Genomic DNA, 19756 nt, shown 5'->3' on the forward strand with positions numbered 1-19756 from the left:
AGCTTTCTACAAAGCGCTTTGCCTAGCTTTGGGAGAAGAGATTCAAGCCAAGTATAGCAACCCCAAATCTTGTCCAGGCAATCAAAAACACGTGCACACAACACACAGGTATAATACCTAGATGTTCTGAATTTCAAATGCCCACTATAAGGGATACCCATGAAATTTCAATACAGTGTATTGCACATTGTAAGCACTCAAAAACTGTTTTTGTTGACTGGACTAAAACAAAAACTGTCACCAACTATGTATTCACATCACCATTCAAGGTTCCCCCCTCCGACCCCTGCACTCCCCCCCCCCCCAAATATATCAACTCCCAAGTGCTAGGGGACTAGACACCAAACTAGAATAGGAAAATAAAAAACTGTCCTATCTGCCTTGTTCTATTTACTTCTGTTGATGACATGTGGTTATACTTATGGTTGCAATGCTATCTGTATGGCCACCATCATTTTAAGAAAGAAATGGAAAACTCACTGGCCATTTAGTATGTGACTAGGGCATTCACATAATTCATCTCATTTCAGCTTCTCAATAACCCTGTGACAAAGCATTAGTACTCAATATTTAAATAAGTAGAAACTGAGGTTCAGAAAAGTTATGTATCTAAAATCTCCTGTTATCAGGATTCAAACCTAAATCCAAATGCTTCTATCTTTATAACATTTATGTAATCTAAGTGGTATTATTAAAAAAAAAAAACTGAAAATAAAAATGTAGGCTAACCTAAAAATATATATATAAAAAATGCTGAGTTTCTCATTTGTCATCTGTGTCAAATTCTTTTGGAGCATCCACCACTTCAAGACACTGTATTTCCCCCAGAGATATAATATTATCTTTGCCCACAGGAAATTGACAGTCTACTTGGAGAAACAAGCCATTTGGGTAACGTTTTAATGTGAAAAGCAACAAAAGGTATTAGAAACGACAAGGATTTTAGACACACATATATATGAATTTCAATGCTTACCAGCTGTAAACTTTGGACAAGATACGTAAATTTCCTCAGCTGTAAGGGCATGAAAAAAATCTACCTCTTAGGGGCGTATGGGTGGCTCAGTGGGTTAAAGCCTCTGCCTTTGGCTCAGGTCATGATCCCATGGTCCTGGGATCAAGCCCCACATCGAGCCCCACATAGGGCTCTCTGCTCAGTGGGGAGCCTTCTTCCCCCCATCTCTCTCTCTGCCTGCCTCTCTGCCTACTTGTGATCTCTGTCTGTCAAATAAATAAATAAGATCTTAAAAAAAAAACTTAGGGGTTTTGTGAAGCTTTAATGAAACATGTGAAAACAGAGGCCTAGTATTTGTTAAATCTTTCTTCTATAGCATAAGCTAACTGTCCATGATTAGAAACATCAGTAAGTGATACAGCAAAGATTAAACAATTTCATCTGGTACAAAAAACACTCCAAGACAAAAACCCAAAAATTATACTTGAAAACTGATCTGTGGAGACAGCTGAATCATTAGCCAATTATACAATTAGGGCTACCAATTAGGGTTATCAACAGCAGCAGAGTTAATTGAACATACAGAGGGTTTACACCTAAGAACAAAATTTAAACAATGACAAACAGGAACATAATCATGTCAAATTTGGAGGGGAGGGGTATCATCTTTTTGTGCAAAACTGCTAATTTAAAAGGAAAACTACCAAGTGACTTGTCCAGTTTTCCCTAGCATATTCTTGCCAAAAGAAGCTTTGTTAATTTCGTTGTTGCTATTACAAAACCAGCAAATTAAGTTACCTCGTTTTTCCATTCTTGACTAAGACATTTCTTCAATCAGAATATAAAAAGCCTCTCTCACCACAAAGAAGTTAAAACATGAATTTGAAAGTCTAATGGCAAGTGACATTTCTGAGTGTAGTGCTAAAGGAGGCAGGCAAAAGTGTCCCATCTGTTTCCATATTAAGACAGGCAAATACTCAATCTATTATACAAAACTCAAAGAAGAGTTAATAAAATGATATAAAACATACTAGAGCATTTTTATTCCTAGGGTCTCATAATGGCCATAACTGACCATTTTTGATTTAAAGTACATCTGTTGAGAATCACATTAAGTGGTTGTGAACTTTCACTAGCTGTGTGTTCATCAAGATAGTTGAAGCTTTTACAATGTGGGGTCTGCAAGCAACGGATTTACTTGCATACAAGAAGCAAATCCTATGCTAAATATCAGTGAGTGACAGATTTAAAGTAGCACCAATTTCAATGTGTACAACCAACACACACAGACATACAAGCAATGTTAATGATTAACTCAGTTCAGAGGCATTCGCTAACCCTTTTTTAAGACATGTACAATTTAGAGGGCAATTTCCAAGATTCAAAGAAACCTTAATAATCCTTCCAGATTTCAAAGAAGAAGGAAATAAACAGCAATGCAGCAAAGTCATTTCTCTTGCTGAAATGACCTCTAGCTTCTACAAGATACTCCCGGTTTCGCAATAACTGAATCTGAGACTCCAACCACGTACACACAAACGAAGTAGAAACAGAGAACACTAAAGCTTCCCCAACAGTCCTGGCAAAACCTATCTACCTTCCCTCAGCCCCCCCAGTTCCCCTTCCCGTTGTCGCACACATGGTTACCTTGACTTCCACCAGTAAAAGAGAACAGGGGTTAATCAGCAGGCAAAATCCTGTTTTATCATTATTTACAGCCACTACCCTAGCGAGCCAGAGTGCTACTAACCTGATTTCAGGGAGGCAGAACTAAACCCGGCAGAACACAGGAGTATAAATTATACGTATCCGAAATGCCAACCCAGCAGCTCAAAGCCGCTCAAATGTCAATTTAAGGAAAAGCGTTTCGCAAATGGTATCTCAAATGAACATTTCTACTTCCAAACCACCCACCTCCCGACTGAAGCAACCCAGGAAGAAAAAAAAAAAGGTGTCTTACCTTGTACATATCTCGACATTTTAGGGATTTATTAAAATACTCTGGTGTGTGTGTGTGTGTGTGTGTATAAATTTCTAGAGAAGCCACGCTATAGGGCAAGTCTCTCTTCCTCCCTTACTTTAACAACCGACGTGTTCTTTCTCCTCTTCCTATATTTAATCCCTTAAGGGAGTAATTATTCAAAGCTATTAAAACTGCCTAAAAACAAACAAACAAATAAACAAACAAAAAAACAAACAGGAAAACCTCCTCCACTTCCAAAAAGAAAGGAACTTAGTGTGACTGAGTCTGCTTAGAACTCCTGTCTACACTGCGCTCCTGACACAAACCAGGGCCAACTGGAGACTCCCGGAAAAGGTAAAATCACACGAACTTAAATTTCATCAATGAAAGAGGAGGATCTACAACGGCTATTTCACCGCCCCCCCCCCCACCGGGTCCCCACGCCCTCCTGGGCTGGACCGCAGCAGACACTGGCCGGCCGCACCCCCCATCCCCTCCCCCTCGCTGCCGTCCAGCCTCGGGCCAGTTCCCCGGGAAACCTCGGTCAGCAGCTGCCAGCGCCCAAGCAGGACGCGGGAGGCGGGTGAGGTCGGCGAAGAGGGGCAATGCAACCATTTTTACTAGCCTGTAAACACCCTAGGACTAGGAGGCGGCAAGAATTCCGCGCGTCCGCCGGCGGACCGAGGCCTCCAGCTCGCCCCCTTCCAGCAGCGAGTGGCGAAATCCTGCCGTGGCTTGTTCTCGGGAGGGGCCGAAGGCCATATCGCCCCTCACCCGCAGCAAACAGTAAGGGTCCATCCGCGAGGGGAGAACCCGCATGCCGCCCCAAGCCCGAGGCGTGCGGGACGGCCCAAATTGGGCCTCCCGGGCCACACAGCGGGTCGCGGAAAGGAAATTTACACATTTCCCAGAAAGAAACACACAGCCTAAGGGGTCTGGAGAAGCCCGTCCTCGCCTTTCTCCAATCCGCCACCGAGACCCACCTTCCGCTTCTTTAGCAGCTGAGAAATTGGGGGCGTTTATGGCGTCCCGGGAGAAGAAGGATCGCAGGCTGAGAGAATGTCACCTCTGAAGCACCTTTCTCTCTCCCCCTTCTCCCCTCACACATGCACAACTTTAACTCCTCTCCCGCGGTCACAGCCCAGCTGCAGACCCCCTGCGCCCACCTGGCTACCGGTTTCTGACACCCCCAAACCCCCACTTTCTCCCAAACGCCTCCCCTCCCCCCCCCGTTTGGAGCAGCCCCCCTCAATGCGGAAATGTCCCCGCGGCTCATACAGACAAGAACAACTACCAGTCAGGAGTCGAGGCGGATGCAGGGCCTGACCAATGAGACGCGCGGAGGTGGCAGGGGGCGGGACGTCTGCGGCCAGAGTGAGCCCCGCGGAGGTGGTCACTGAGTGAGACCCTGGGAGCCGCCTGTGGAGGTCGTGCCTACGGTGGCGGGGAAGGGGTGTTTCACCAGTAAAATACCTAGTCTTCTGCAGATACTTTAGCAAGGGAGAGACCCTGAAGCACGAGCGGGTTTTTTTGTAGTCCGTAAAAATATTCCGATTTACCAGGGATTGAGGATAGATCCCTAAGCGGCGGATAGAGCCAGAACGCCCCAGGCCAACTACCTGAGCGAGCCCAGGCCCAGGAAATGCAAATTTTTACTCACTACTCCTGGTCTAGGGAGGCTGAAGAGGCAGGAAGGACTAAGCAGTGGGATATTTGGAGCCCACTAACAGAAGAAGGGATTTAGGGCGTCGAAAAAAGTGCCAGGTGAAGGCTCCGCCACTAGAACCAACACCGCCAGTACCTAATCCCATAGAGACTTCTGCTGTGATAGGCATTTACTTTTCTGATCAAAGCGGAAATGGATGTTACCCCTCGAGATGCTTACCTTTAATATTCTTGAAGTCCAGAAGGAAGGAGATGTTCAAAGAACGCTGGCAGTGGTGTTCGGCAAGTGGTGAACGGCAAGAGGGCCAGCCCAGCGCCCGCTAACTCACACCTGGTATTGCCAACACCTCTAAGATTCAATGGGCGTATCTCAGGCTTCCCTTCATGACTCAGTCAGCCTGCTTCAGGACCCGTGAATTGAGAGTGCTCTCTTAGGGACCGCCAACAAACCATGTAATTCTAGGAGTTTGAGGCTTTGGACAACACTAATCAAGGTAAAGTGAGAATTGTTTAATGATTCCTCTCTAAACAAAGTTTAATTATTTAGTGCCACATAGTCATATGGAAACATTATTAGATAAGTAACATAGAAAAGGCCAGTGATTTGTCATGCTAGAGGGTAACAGTCCTGGGTACTATATTTCTTTTGTGAAATCCAAAAAGACTGACCTCCCTGCTATAAAACTAACTTCCCCAAATAAAACCAAAAAATGTCTAAAACCCAGATATCTAAATTTTAATGGAGACACAATCTTAATCAGAATCTCTGCCTCCTTTGTGTGATGTAGAGAAATTCGAGCAGCATTAAATAGTATTTATTGATCAGCACTAACACCAAAATAAGATGCCACCAAAACATTGGGACCCATAGGTTGCTTAGCCTGCAAAAGATAAAGGGCAATGAAGAGTCTTTAATTTATACAAGGTTTTTTGTAAGTAAGATGATCCGTTATTTTCTACCTTTACAGAAGGTTAAGGGAGAGGAAGTGAGTTTTAATTGCAGCAAGAGCATTTCGTAATAGGTAAGAATGACATTTTGATTTATGAGTGATTAAATATTGAGATATAGTACCAAAGGATGTTGTACATTTGCTGCCTCAAGAAATCTCCAAAAAGTATCTGTCTTCAACGGTTGAGTCTGTAAGTGCCCAGAGACTGGCTCTTAGAGAAGTAGCATGCTAGAAGCTATATTCCTGGATGTTATTTTCAAATGGTGCCCTGTAAAATGGAATTTCTTTATATAGTGATTTAAACTTAAGTTTTGAGCCCCCAAACATTTTGTAAAAGCCTCCCACTTCTTCAGAGCCACTAGAAACAACCTCACTTGGCAGATAACATGGGGATAGGGAAAGAAGGTCATGGCAGTAAAGCACTTTCAATTTTGCTTAGAAGGCAATTGCCTATCTCTATTTATTTATATATCTTAATACCTGAAAAAGTCACTTTCTCTGGTGTGTGTGTGTGTGTGTGTGTGTGTATTTAATCCTTTTTTTCAGGATAACGCTACTGTGGAATTTCCCTTCAAGTTGCATGGTGTTGATATATCTATCATTAGAAATCTGTAACATGGATAGATACATTTACAGATTAAACCTTTGCAGAAACTTGGGGGAGGTGTCTAAAGGAGGATGAGGATGTGGGCCTGGGAAGGACTGTGTATATAGGGGTAAGGTGGAATGAGATGGCTTTTTAGATTTAGTGCTTGGCACAGTGACTGCTATATAGCAAGCATTCAGTAAATGTGTACTGAACGACCAGTTTGGTGCCACCAGTAAATAAGATTTTTTAAATTTGAGGGGCACCTGGGTGGCTCAGTCAGTTAAGCATCTACCTTTGACTCAGGTCATGATCCTGGAGTCCCAGGATCAAGCCCTGCATTGGGTTCCCTGCTCAGCGAGGAGTCTGCTTCTCCCTCTCCCTCTGTCCCTACCCCCAACCCTGTTCATGTTCTCTCTCTTTTACTCTCTCTCTCTCTCAAATAAATAAAGAATTTTTTTTAAAAAAAAAGAGGTTTTAAAATTTAATTTCTATTTAGAGGTAATGAATTTTTAAGTTTTAGACATTTCTACCTAGAATGTGAACTTGGGCCAGAGTGTAAGACTAATACCAGCAAATGCAATGTCCTGATGACTTTACAGTAAGTTTTGCTAACTCCTAACGTGAATACTATCCAATAAGATGTGGTTTAGAAATGGCTAAAGTATGAAATATGTGTACAGACCAGCAATGTGTGTGGTCTTTTTTTTTTTTTTTTTTCCCCTTGTCTATCCTCCTTCCATCCCCTACGCACAAGAAAATAAAGCAAGGCAGTTTTGGAGAACATGTCAGAGACATAAAAATTTTTGTGTCCTGCCCCAAGTGTTTAGCCAAGAAACCAGGCTACAATTATACACTAGACTGTTGCGCACATTCAATATTGGCTCCCATCTGTACCTATCTAAATTCTAGGCCACCCACGTGAAAAAGGAAAAAGGGACCACTGTTAGAAATTGCCAGTTACTGCCTAGATCTATCAATAGGTCATTTTTGAGTCAAGAGGTAACCAAATAGGGTTAACTGGAAAATGATATCAAACAATATCTGCGAGACAAAGTACTAATGAATGAGTAGTCTAAAAACATGAATGGTGTTTCCAGTTACTTGAGGAAGAGAAAGACTGCATTCTTTCCTGTTGCCAACACCCTGTTAATGAATCAGGAAGTTTGTTGAAACAAGTTGTGAATTTAAATTATGACATATCCTTCCATTTATTCATAGTATGATTTTTAAATTGCATTTGCAGATTATTTAAGTTTTCTATCACAACAGTAACAATCATTTTAAATAACTATGATGCTTTAAAAAACAGTTGTCTCACATTACAGATAATTATCTAAGAGTTTATTAGAGTTGATAAATCTTCTAAGTAGTTTTAAAAGTCATCAGGCCCAGAAGAATGCAGTTGAACTGCAACATGCATTATCTTGTTCTCATTTATCAATAATTTCCCTCTAGATTCTCCTTTGAAAGTTGCATAGGGGGCAAGTCCTTACTGTGTTGTCTCCTGTTTCTCCTGTTCTGCAAGTTGCCTATAGGAGAGTGTTGGTGAGAAATGGTGATGCCCATGAAGTTGTATCTCATTCATGTGCCAAACTGCATCTCCACATCCCCCCTTGTTGATAGAGGCAGAGGAGTCATTTCCTTTAATGAGTGGATAGCCATAAAACAACAAACAAACCCTATATTTTCTCAGGGTTTTTAATAAACATAGATCATTATGTAATCTTAATTCAAAATACTAAAAACTCACTAAAAAAATAATATATCGCTTCTAAACCCGTAAGATAAAATAAGCATTCTGCTTTTCTGTAGTGATATATGTATAGATGATGAGGTTACTTATTGACATTGAAATCCCCATAGAGAAGAGCTGTGAAATAGAAAAGTATTCAGTTTAATCCTATTTTTTTCTTCCTCTTTCAACCATATTAAAGATTCCCTGTTGTGCATTCCATCAGATGTCTTTTGATGGTTTTCCAAACATCTCTGCCTCTGGTCTAGCTTATTAAATTTCCTGCCAGTGCCACCACTGGAAGGAAAGGATAAAGAACTTCTGTTCCCTAACTTAGTCTCAGGGAATTTATTTTAAGCATTTCACACCCACCACTCTAAGTACTAAAGAGAAGATCCTCAGGACTGTTTTTTGGAAGAGGCCTAAATAATTGGGTAATTATATGTCATTAAGTGGATAATATGATTAGGGAATAAAAAATAACAGTGTTTTCCCCCTCTCTAGAGTGGAAAGGAGGAAGAATGTCATTTAGAGAAAAGACCCACAGGAAAAAATGTGGTATATTAATGTTAAGTTCTACTACCGTTTTTAATTGGACTTTTAAAAAAAATTCCAATAAGGATGAACATCTTTTTAGAAAAACCTAACCAGTACCAAAATGTCCATAATGAATAGCAGTACTCCTCTGCCCTACTTCTCTTTACTCCATCTTTGCACACCAGAAGTGACCATTTTTCTTCTGACAGTTATATATACCTGATAGCTATTTCTAAATGTTTATAGTGTCTTTCTTTTTTTTTTTTTTTTTTTTGGTTCCTGGATTTTAGCCAGTATGCTTAACTTCTTGTTGTAACAGATATAGACTTTGCTCACTTAAAACCCTGTCCTTGTTTTCTCTTTTGTATTCATTTCCTAAACTTTGTAGAGCTATATTTCCCAACCTTTTCCTTATCACAGCACAGAGAGAAAATAATATTTCTGTGGCATTCTGAGATAACTTAGAGGGAATCTGTGGGCATCATATTGGACTTGGCGATAAGTTAATTGCTTTTTAAATAATAAAAGCATGAAAATAAAAAATAAGGGGCTCCTGGGTGGCTCAGTGGGTTAAAGCCTCTGCTTTTGGCTCAGGTCATGATCCCAGGGTCCTGGGATTGAGCCCTGCATTGGACTCTCTGCTCAGCAAGGAGCCTGCTTCCTTTTCTCTCTTTCTGCCTGCCTCTCTGCCTACTTGTGATCTCTGTCTGTCAAATAAATAAATAAGATCTTTTAAAAAATAAAAAAATGCAAAGTAATAGGGGAATTATTAGATAAGGAACTTGTATAAAATCTTTTCAAATTTTTGAGTGAGAAATTTGAACTTGTCTGCATGAACATAACCTTTAGAGTCAGATTTTATGCTTGAAAAAGGTACACGTAGTTTTTGATCAAAAATTTCAAACTATAATCTCTTCAAAGTCTTAATAGTCACTGTCGTAAGCTGAATAATGGTCCTCAAGATAACCAGTTCTTAGCCCCTGGGACCTGTGAATGTCACCCTGTCCCTGTAGGAACTTCACAAGTGTGACTGAATTAAGGATTTTCAGATGGAAAGATTATCCTGGATTATTTGGTTGGGTCCTAAATTTAATCACCAGTATAAGGGGTTCCCTGGATAGCTAAGTCAGTAGAGCTGGTGACTCTTGACCACTGGAGGGAGAGATTACATAAAAATAAAATAAGTAAAATAAAAATAATAAATTGTAGGCAAAGGGAGATTTGAAGACAGAGAAGAAAAAAGTCATGTGATAATGGAAGCTGGCAGAGAAAAGGCAACGTGATTCAAGGCCACGAGCTAAGCCATGAAGACAACGCACAGAAGCTGGAAAAGCCAAGGAAATGATTTTCCCTTGGAGCCTCCAGATGTAGTGTGGCCCTTGTTGACACCTTGATTTCAGCCCAGAGAAACCCATATTAGACTTCAGCCTTCCAGAACTATAAGAGAATAAATATATACTGTTATAAGCCACCCAGTTTGTGGTCATTTGTTTCAGCAACCAGAGGAAATGAACATAGTCACCATTCATGAGGAATGCTGTACAAATAGATTCTTTAAAAAACTTAAAACCCATTTCTTTAGAACCCATTAAAAATGTATAATGGTAGAAATTATATTCATGGAATCTGACAGCTCTTTTTACTGATAAACACAATGATGAAATTTGATGTGATAAGGCAAGAGGATTTTTAATTCAGCTTAATTTTTATCTAGCAAATATTTTTAGATAATGATGAAGCTTTAATTTGTAAAACACATACTTTGTTCAATCAGTAAGATGAAAATTAGTTTGGATGCCATTAAAAGGGCATATCAGCTGCAAACAATCAGAAGTATGTGATGTCTGTAAAGTCAGAGTTTCAGAGCCACCAAAGTTGCACCATCCAGGAGCTCCATGCTGGCTGTGATTTGCTAAACACAGCCAAGGAGGTATTCTGCCATCTGGACATCTACTTCAGCAGCCAGCTGCTGAGCATACTGCTATTCACTTTGGATAACTGGCCTGTGGAACTACTGGATGTTTTTCATCATCCAATCCACCTGTAGAGACTCTATTCCTCTTGGGCTGATAAAGGCTGCTAGCAGCTGGAGACAACAAACCCTGGGGGTCCCAACTACCTGCCCCAGGCCTTAAAGACTCAATGTCATACTTCACAGCTGTAAGCCATTCAAAGCATTGAATTAGAAAATTCTGGTCTATATTACCACTCCCACCACTGCTGGGCATGACACCAAGAAAATGAGAATTTGGAGCACAGAACAGTGCTGAGAGAGACAGGCCATTCTCAATTATTGACTTTCAACCAGAGTTTAACAAAGGAAACATTAAATGTTTGCAAACCTACTGAAGTCCTGGCTTTGCATGGATCTATACGGTAACAAAAACTGAGATTATTGAAATAATAGAAGTAAACTTATTGAAGACTACTATCTGGACTTGGAGCATCACAGATAGATTCAGAGACTTTAAACTGTTTGATATGGTTTTTTTTTTTTAAGATTTTATTTATTTATCAGAGAGAGAGAGGGGGAGAGAGTGAGCACAGGCAGGCAGAGTGGCAGGCAGAGGCAGAGGGAGAAGCAGGCTCCCCGCCGAGCAAGGAGCCCGATGCGGGACTCGATCCCAGGACACCGGGATCATGACCTGAGCCGAAGGCAGCTGCTTAACCAACTGAGCCACCCAGGCGTCCCTGTTTGATATCTTTTTAACACAGGCCAGCATGGGCTGGAGACCAGATAAAGCCACAAATGGAGTACCAGGATAATGAAAGAGAAATAAGGATCCAGATGACCAAAACTTTCTTTAAGCCATGTTAGCTTGAGGGTTTTTACCAATTTCCTAGTGAGAAGGAATAAAACAATGCTAAAGTCACATGGGTAATTATTTGAAATTTTTGTATGCACATATATATATGTATGTATGTTGGTATATATTGCATATATTTACGTATTTATTAATCACTTACATCCTTTCTTATTCTATAAAGAATTTGGGGCCAAGATATATATATTCCTGATTAAGCTAATTGCTTAGTGAACTGGATATAGTATAGTTCATTCTATAGTGGTAATTCTTTTTTTTTTTTTTTTAGCCTCAAATATTCAGAATTTAATATCAAAAGAAAAAAACAAAAGAACACCTGAGAAATAACCAGGGGGTTATACAGATGCAAACTCTAGTCATTTTTTGGCATACCCAACCTCACATTCATCTACTTGTACATTATGTATGTATCTATCCCAGACCTCAGGAGTTCAAGCACTTTAATAATGTTTGTAAATATCTTAAAACCTTAGTTTGAAAACAACCCATCAGCATATGATCGCAGAAATCATATGATTTAAATCATAGAAATCTTACTCTCAAAACCAAGTAATTTTAACAGGCTGGTTTCTTGCCATTGTCCTTTCAGTTTTACAGAATCAGTTTTTTGTCTCACAAGGTGAACTGAGCAGTGAGTGTAAGGAATACTAAGACATTCAGAATAAACATGAATAAACCCAAGAACACCACAATGAACAAATACATCATCTGAATATATTACTCTGAGATCATCTTTTTTTCCTAAATTCTCTCAAGACTACTCATAACAGATTTGCTTTCTTCATCATTGTGACCTCAATCACCACCCAGATGTCTGACTTCACCTCCACCCTGTCCAATTTTCATTCTTTTTTGACTTCACCTCCACTCTGTCCAATTTTCATTCTTTTTTGCCAGTCTTGTTTCCAACTCCCCTTACAGGCCCACTACCTATCTCTTTCCATTGTGTCTTGGTGGTATGATGACTCAAGTTGAAGGGCAGTCTCTTACATAACTAATGTTGCTGCAAATGTTCTTTCTACTCATTATGTTAAATGAAAGGTGGACATTCGTCACCACACATCTTACATTCTTCAAAAGCCTAAGCAAATGACACTTATTCTTTTTCCTTCCTCTTCACTTCCTACTTGCCAAGTCCTAGAGAAAAGTTCAAATTGTTACTGGCCTGGCTTCTATCAGTTATTCTCACACCATTGCCATTTTTTCAATCAAGAAGCCATGCAGAGGAATGTTAGTCTCCTTTCACTAATCCTGCCCTTGCTCTGAGAAATGCAGAGACAGCTAGTTGAGGAACCATGTGAAGCACTCCATCATGGCCTCATAAAGCTAGGTAGGTATTCTGGGCACTTGTGATTCTCTCTTTCTCTCTCTCTGGACGTCTTGCTGCTGATGCAAAGCACTTGTCCCTTCTCATTCTGAGCAGAAGGTATAACTTCTTAATTCTTTCAAAGGTTTTTGGCAACTCTCCTTTTTCTCCTCTTGTCTGAATCTCTTTTTTTATCCATTTAGGTATTCCCCTCAGCTCCAGGTCTTTCCACTTCCAAGTTGATATGTTTATTCTGCTGTTAATGGTCACAATACCACTGAATTAAAGGCTAGTCTGTGGGAGCTAGCCTGAATCAAAGGTCCTTCGTATCCTATTTCCTCATCTTTCTTTCTTCCAAACTAAGTCTCTCTCTCTTTTTTTTTTTTTTAAGATTTTTTCATTTATTTATTTGACAGACAGAGATCACAAGTAGGCAGAGGGGTATGCAGAGAGAGGAGGAAGCAGGCTCCCTGCTGAGCAGAGAGCCCGATCTAATGCTTGATCCAGGACCCTCTGATCATGACCCAGAACCCTCTGATCATGACCCAGGCAGAGGCTTTAGCCCACTGATCCACCCAGGCACCCCACTTCCAAACTAAGTCTTATCCATCATTTAATTATAGAGCTAAGGGCCACTTCAAGCATCCTGCTTGGAGCACCAACTGCAGGAAATTACACCAGGTCAGATAACTATAAGAACTCATGAAACCACAAGGTATACTGCTGGGGGAGGTCATCAAGAAGACATGATTGCCAGTTGACCTATGAGGTGCACCTTGGCAATCAGAGGCTCCTCATCACCTCCCCTGTCCATGGAATATGGGTTCTGCTTGCCTTATCCACTCCCAGAGGCTGTCCCAAAGACATAATAGACTTGAGATGGTGATGTGGTGCTAAGGTCATCTGGACAGTATACAGTCCATTGTGCCAAACCCAGTTGAGGACTCATAAACTTTTAAGATTTGGTGGGTAGATGCAAAGATTTTTTTTATCTTGTTGCTGCCCAAGCAAGCCCTGTACAAAAGTTCTCTTTGCTCACCTAACCTGCCACCTACCAACCTGCAGTGGCCTATGTCTTTCTTCAATCTCTCCCTGCCCTCCAAGTATAGGGTCCAGTTTTAGATTTCACCCAGGAAGCTTCTGAGGAGGTTATGAACCAACATACAATCATATAAAGCTTTAATAAAGGTAAAAGGATAAAAGCATGGACAACCATGAGAGAGAATGGAGATTTCTAGGCACAAATTTCAGCCATTTTCTCAATGCAGGACATGCTTCATCATTGGATCATGACCACCAAGATAAGTGTGGGAAGTCATGATTCAGTAGAGCCAAGGTATAAGTTTGCTGGATGAGTCTTTTATATTTCATTCGTCAGGAGCTAAAGCCAACTGGTTTTAAACAGGTGAAATAGATACAAACCATTAATCTATACCTTATTGGTAAAAAAAAAAAAAAATGTAGACACGCTGGTACAGAGTACCTCTATGGAAGTTTTGGGCTTTAAATAACACATTTTAAGTTACTAGAATATATAATCCTTACTTTGGTCCAGTGTCAGTGTCATGGTGAACATGGACATAAGAATAAAGATAATACAAATAAGCTTTTAACTTTTTCAACAACTTCCAAAAGTTCTGTGTCAAAGGTTTCTATTGTTAATACATGAAAAATGGAAAAGCATAAACTTTTAGGATTTTAAATCATGTAATGTTTAGAAATCTATATTAAACTGCTGTTATATACCACTTAAAAATATACACATATAACCCATTGGTTGTTTTAAAACAAATGATTTGATTGGCTAGATCCTAGTAGAAATCCTTTTGGTGATTGCCAGGTGAGGCTAAATATTTCTTTATATACTAAGCCATTTAAATGATAGGGAAAATATTAATAATTAAACACAAATATCAAATGCTTTCAGATGAAAAATACATTCTATAAATAGAAATGTGAAAACTAGGGTGCCTGGGTGGCTCAGTCGGTTGGTTGAGCATCTGCTTTTGGCTCAGGTCATGGTCCTGAGATCCTGGGATTGAACCCCACATTGAGCTCCCTGCTTGGCAGGGAGTCTATTTCTCCCTCTGCCCCTCCACGTTGCTCATGCTCTCTCTCACTGTCTCACTTGAGCTCTAATTATTAAATAAAATCTTAAAAAAAAGAAATGTTAAAACTTTTCAGCTTCTGAAGGCTGCCTATATTCCTTGGGTCGTGATCTTTTCTCCATCTTCCAAGCCAGGAATATGGCATCTCTCTGACCCTTTGTCCCCTCTCTCTGTAACTACTGAAAAAAAGAAGTTGGGTATAGTGGTAATTCTGTAGTTTCATCACTCTCATCTAATCCCTTTTGTTGTCTTTAGATAGTCATATGAAAGAACCCCTATAGGTATTATTTTTAAAATGGCTTTTTCTCAACCTAGTGTGCCCAAATGATAAGAGTCTAGGATCTAAAGAGATTTGCTTGTGTGGGTAGGTGTGCTAGATTAGGTGTCTTATACATTAAATGATCAATCCCTAAAGGTGTTAATTCTGAAGTCCTTTGAGAAGAATCCATACAAAATATGTACCATCACTTAAGGTTTTTGTTTAATTTATTGGTATTTTTTCCATTTCAGGTACTCATATTGGTTTCTAAGGAGGCAGAAGAGTATACTAGGGAAAAAACAGACTTTCTTTCTTCTTTTGAGTTTTTCTTTTGAGTTCCACCACTTAGAACCTGAAAAGCTTGGATAAATTATTTGGTTAGTTCTATGAGACAGTTTCCTCACCTAAAAATGAAAGTAACAACTCATAACCTGTCTTGCCTCTTATGGAGCTATCATAAAGATTATCTTACTCACTGTTGTCACAGAGTAGAGTGATGATGATGATTTTAGTCAATGAAATCCTGTATTACCTTGATATGACATTAGTCTCAAGTAATTATTCCTTGTTATTACATATTAAATATCTATTTTCCATACATAGATGGTAAGCATTTTGAGAGCAAGGAGCTTTTATCTATCTTATATCCCCAGAGTATATATCACAGTGTTTGGCACTCAAAAGAATTTGTTGAATGAATTATTAAATAAGATCTTTATGAATGAATTTAAAAGCTGTAGAGTGCTATAAAGATGTATATTGGATGTTCCTCATTATTTCTTTAGGAATCATATTTTGGATGGCAAATGGTCAACTTATAAATTTACTTTTAGAACACTAAAGGAGGCATTTCAGAACAAATTCTATTGTGATAGAGTGTTTGCGTAGATGGCCACAGTTCCTTCCATCCCTGTGCACCACTCCTTTGTGATGTGACTTTTGTCACTCCTCCCTTTAAGAGGTGGAGTCTTTTCCTCCCAATACACCTTGAGTCTCAGTTGGCCTAGTGACTTGTTTTGACCAATAGAGTGAAGCAGAAGTGATACTGTGTGACATCTAACCTTAGTCCCAAGAAGCTTTTCAGCTTTTAGTCTCTCCATTGGAATGCTACCCTGAGATCAATGTATGAAGAAGCCATTTGTAACCTGTTGAAAATGGCAGGCTATATGAAGAAGAGCTTTTCCAGTTGAGGGCCCCTAGACCAACCAGGACTAACTGTCAGACATGTGTTACAGCCCATCTTAGGCTTTCCAGCTCTAGTCAGACCACCTAATGTGTCAAACTGGCCACATAAATGACTCAGATAAGACCGTAAAATAATCAGTCACCCAGCTGAGTGAAATCCAATACTATGTATTATTTCACGGCACAGATGACTGATCGATTCATGAATATAGTGTCAAAGAAAAATAAAATCACACTCATTTACTTTTTGTTTACCCCAGAACTGCCCTTAATCTTTGCACACTGGACTGTATTTTTCAGCCCTCTCATTTCTCATCTCTAAACTCTATTCTCCAAACCCTTCTGAGGAAGAGATTTCTTCTGATCACTTTCCTGGTTAAATCAGTATCTCTAAGAGGCATCTGTGTGGCTCAGTTCATTAAGTGTCTAACTTTTGATTTTGGATCAGGTCATGATCTCAGGATTGTGAGATTGAGCACCACCTCAGGCCTCACACTGGGAGAGATTCTCTCTCCCTCTTCCCCCATCTTTATCTAAGAAAGAATGAAAAAGAAAGAGAGAGAGAGAGAGAGAAAGGAAGGAGGGAAGAAAGGAAAAGAAAAAGAAAGAAAGAGGAAAGAAGGAAGGAAGAAAGAAAGATACCCCTAAACTTAGAGATCTGTCTTTCAGAATATTTGAAATTCTTCAAGTGGAAAAAATATAGGTTTTGATTCTTAAACATATTTTTAATATAATTTAAAATATATTGTTTTAAAGATACATTGGATACTTCCAAGGTTCCAAGGATATTTCTTACATTGTTTTATAGTAAAAATGAAGATATAACTCAAATGTCACTAACAGGGGATTAAATTATGTTAAATATATTTGGTTTTATATATATATGTATATATATGCACATATATATTCATATATGTACATATATGTATATAATAAATTATGTTAAATATATTTGGTTATATATATGTATATATGTGTACATATATATATATCTCAACATGAAAAGATATTCCTTGTATCCTAAGTGGGGAAAAATAATCAAGCTGAAAAATATATGTAGTAAGACCAGTTTTTACCAACTTCCATAAAAAAAAAAAAAGTTTGCTTGCTTATTTGTTATCTAAGACAGGATAAAAATACACCAAAATGTCAATGGTTACCTCTGGGTGGTAAGATCATGGGTGACTCTTTTCTTTCTTTTTAAAATTAATTATAGTACTATTACTTATACTATGAAGAAATATTTGTGTAATAAAAAATAAGTCACGTTTAAAATATATATTTACCTAACAAGAAAGAAAACCCATATTCCAACACCAATATTCATCAACCTAGTCCCTTGTTCATGAATATGGAAAATAAGAATTACCGGATAATTGAGGAAAATCAATTGCACCAAAGAGAAGGGCAATGATAAAACAGAAAGCCTAAGTATGAAGGACATGAAGATTGAGTCAGAGAATTAAAGGTACTATAAACATAAAATAAGAAAAGTGACAATCAGAGTACAAGAGATAATGCTTTGGAGTTAAAAATGTAATCATTAGAGGTGCCTGGGTGGCTCAGTGGGTCAAAGCCTCTGCCTTTGGCGCGGGTCATGATCCTGGGGTCCTGGGATTGAGTCCCACATCTCTGCTGAGCAGAGAGCCTGCTTCCTCCTCTCTCTGCCTGCTTCTCTGCCTACTTGTGATCTCTGTCAAATAAATAAATAAAATCTTTTAAAAAATGTAATCATTAAAATTAAACCATTTGATAGTAGGGATGAAAGGTAAATTTCAAGGATTCCTGGAACATACAGCAAAGAAACAAAAACATAGAAAATATGAAAGAAAAATTATGATATGGTATTATCAATCTAGAAATTTCAGCATCCACCAATGTCCATTTGATTTAACTGTTGGACCAGTTTGACCAGTGTCACAGACATCAAACTATTCTTTTTTCTAAATGCTATCTTCAGTCATGACCTGTCAAATTGCCCTTTCCTGCCTCTTGACAACACTGGTCACTTTTGGCTTTCAAGACTCTAGTAGTTCAATTTGAAATTCCAATTTCATGTTCCATTTAAATCTCATCTCCCCATTCTCCAGTCATTTTGGTTCAGGCTCTACCTGTGACTCCAGCAACCTGGAAAGGAAAGTATGTCTGTATTTTCAGTCTTCCCTCTACTTCAAAAATACACAACAGTTGAGGTTGTTGTTGGTCTTCCCTTCTTGTGAGAAGTGATTTTCGGTCATTATACCTTACTTAGTTTAGGAGGTAGGAAACACACTTCCCTGCTCCGTTTGGAAAAGATGCTCCACTCTTGTTTACAATGCTGACAATTTCTTTTGTCACTCTCCTTCCTCAATCATCATAGTACCTGGGATAGATTGGGATGGGTGATTGGGGTACTGGTTGAGAGTAGCAAAGCTCTAATTACTGAGACTTTTCTTTAAAATGAGAGATACTTAACACCTCTTGGCACTCAGCTTGAGATATTACTAACTCTAGGGCAATGGGATAAGTCCTAGTTAAATCCTATGATGTGTCAAAAAGAGGTTCCAGGGAAACAACAGAAAAATTCAAGGGCTAGAAATAATTAAATAAATGGTAAAAGAAAATGTGAAGAGAAACAAGTTTTCAGATGAAATATGTCTAGGAAAAACCAAACTGGATGAGTCAAGCCATTTCCTTTTTCACATTCTTATGAAGTTTCAGAGCACAGATTCATTCACTTATTCGCTCAAAAAATATTCATTGAACACTACCATGAACTGGGCACTGGTAAGCTGCAGGTTTATAATAGTGAACCTAACAGAGAAGTATACTAAGTAGGGCTGACAAGCAATATACCAATAAATAAAACAATAATTAAATAATTACAGATTAAACAAAAAACTATGAGTGAAGTAGAGTGCTGTGATCCAGAATAACAAGGAACATTAATATGGTAACATGGTCAAGGAAAGCCTTTCTGAGAGGTAGCATTTAGACTTCTGCCTATGGAGGCTAAAATCCAACTCACATTGTGGACTCCAGGTTACCTTTATGTGTGGGTTAACCTGGAAGCCCCAAACATTTAAGCTAAAATCTGTTGGATTAAAAAAAAAAAAAAGGAAACTATATAAAGACCATGGAGAATGTATGCTAGATAGCACAGCAAGTACAGAGGCTCTGAGATAGAAGGAACATTGTGTATTCTAGGAGATGATAGGAGGATGGAGTGAGGAAATAAGTGAAAAATAGAGAGAGACAAGAAATAATTTTGGAGAAATAGGAAGGAATCAGACACGTAGAGCTGGTTGTACAGGTTTGGGATTTATCCTAAATGCAATAAAAAGCAATCTAGTCATTTAAAGCAGGGAATTGACATGATCTAATTAACATTTTTAAAGAGTATAAAATATATTTTGAAGGTGGAAATAACAATTTGGTGATGGATTCATTGAGGAGGGAGGAGTCATGAGGAGTGAACAAAAGGAAAGAGTCAAGGAGGACAATTTATCACAGAGCTATTTATTGAGGTGATAAAGGCTGAGGGAGATCCAGATTTAGAGAACCATTTTGGTCACGTTAAGTTTGAAATGTCTGGGAGACATACAAGAGAGATGTTAAGTAGATATTTAAAGATGTGAATCTGGAGCTCAGAAAGAAAGTCTAGCCTACTGATATAAATTTAGGAATTGTCAGCAAATAGTTT

The 19756-nt window shown here is 39.0% G+C and overlaps 1 protein-coding gene and 1 long non-coding RNA gene across 5 annotated transcripts in view; one reads left to right on the plus strand and one right to left on the minus strand.

Moving 5' to 3' along the window:
• UGP2 (UDP-glucose pyrophosphorylase 2) overlaps positions 1–4900 on the minus strand; it is a 69969-nt gene extending 65069 nt beyond the window's left edge. Inside the window, exon 1 of one of the 4 annotated variants that reach the window (XM_059405979.1) lies at positions 4804–4900. Coding sequence is in view for 1 of the 4 variants with exons in the window: in XM_059405977.1 (XP_059261960.1) it covers positions 2916–2934 (19 nt within the window). In the remaining 3 variants the exon portion in view is untranslated. Of the gene's footprint in view, positions 1–2602; positions 2628–2915; positions 3294–3901; positions 4134–4803 lie in introns of those variants that run through there. The other 3 variants (XM_059405978.1, XM_059405977.1, XM_059405980.1) reach the window with 3 other exon arrangements.
• Positions 4901–4994: 94 nt separating this feature from the next.
• The window catches only part of LOC132021509 (uncharacterized), a 44106-nt gene continuing 29344 nt past the window's right edge, over positions 4995–19756 (plus strand). Inside the window, exon 1 of the long non-coding RNA XR_009405370.1 lies at positions 4995–5077. This is a non-coding gene — a long non-coding RNA (uncharacterized LOC132021509). The remainder of the gene's footprint in view (positions 5078–19756) is intronic.

The sequence above is a fragment of the Mustela nigripes genome, chromosome 7 (assembly GCF_022355385.1).
Source record: "Mustela nigripes isolate SB6536 chromosome 7, MUSNIG.SB6536, whole genome shotgun sequence".
Lineage (NCBI taxonomy): Eukaryota > Metazoa > Chordata > Mammalia > Carnivora > Mustelidae > Mustela > Mustela nigripes.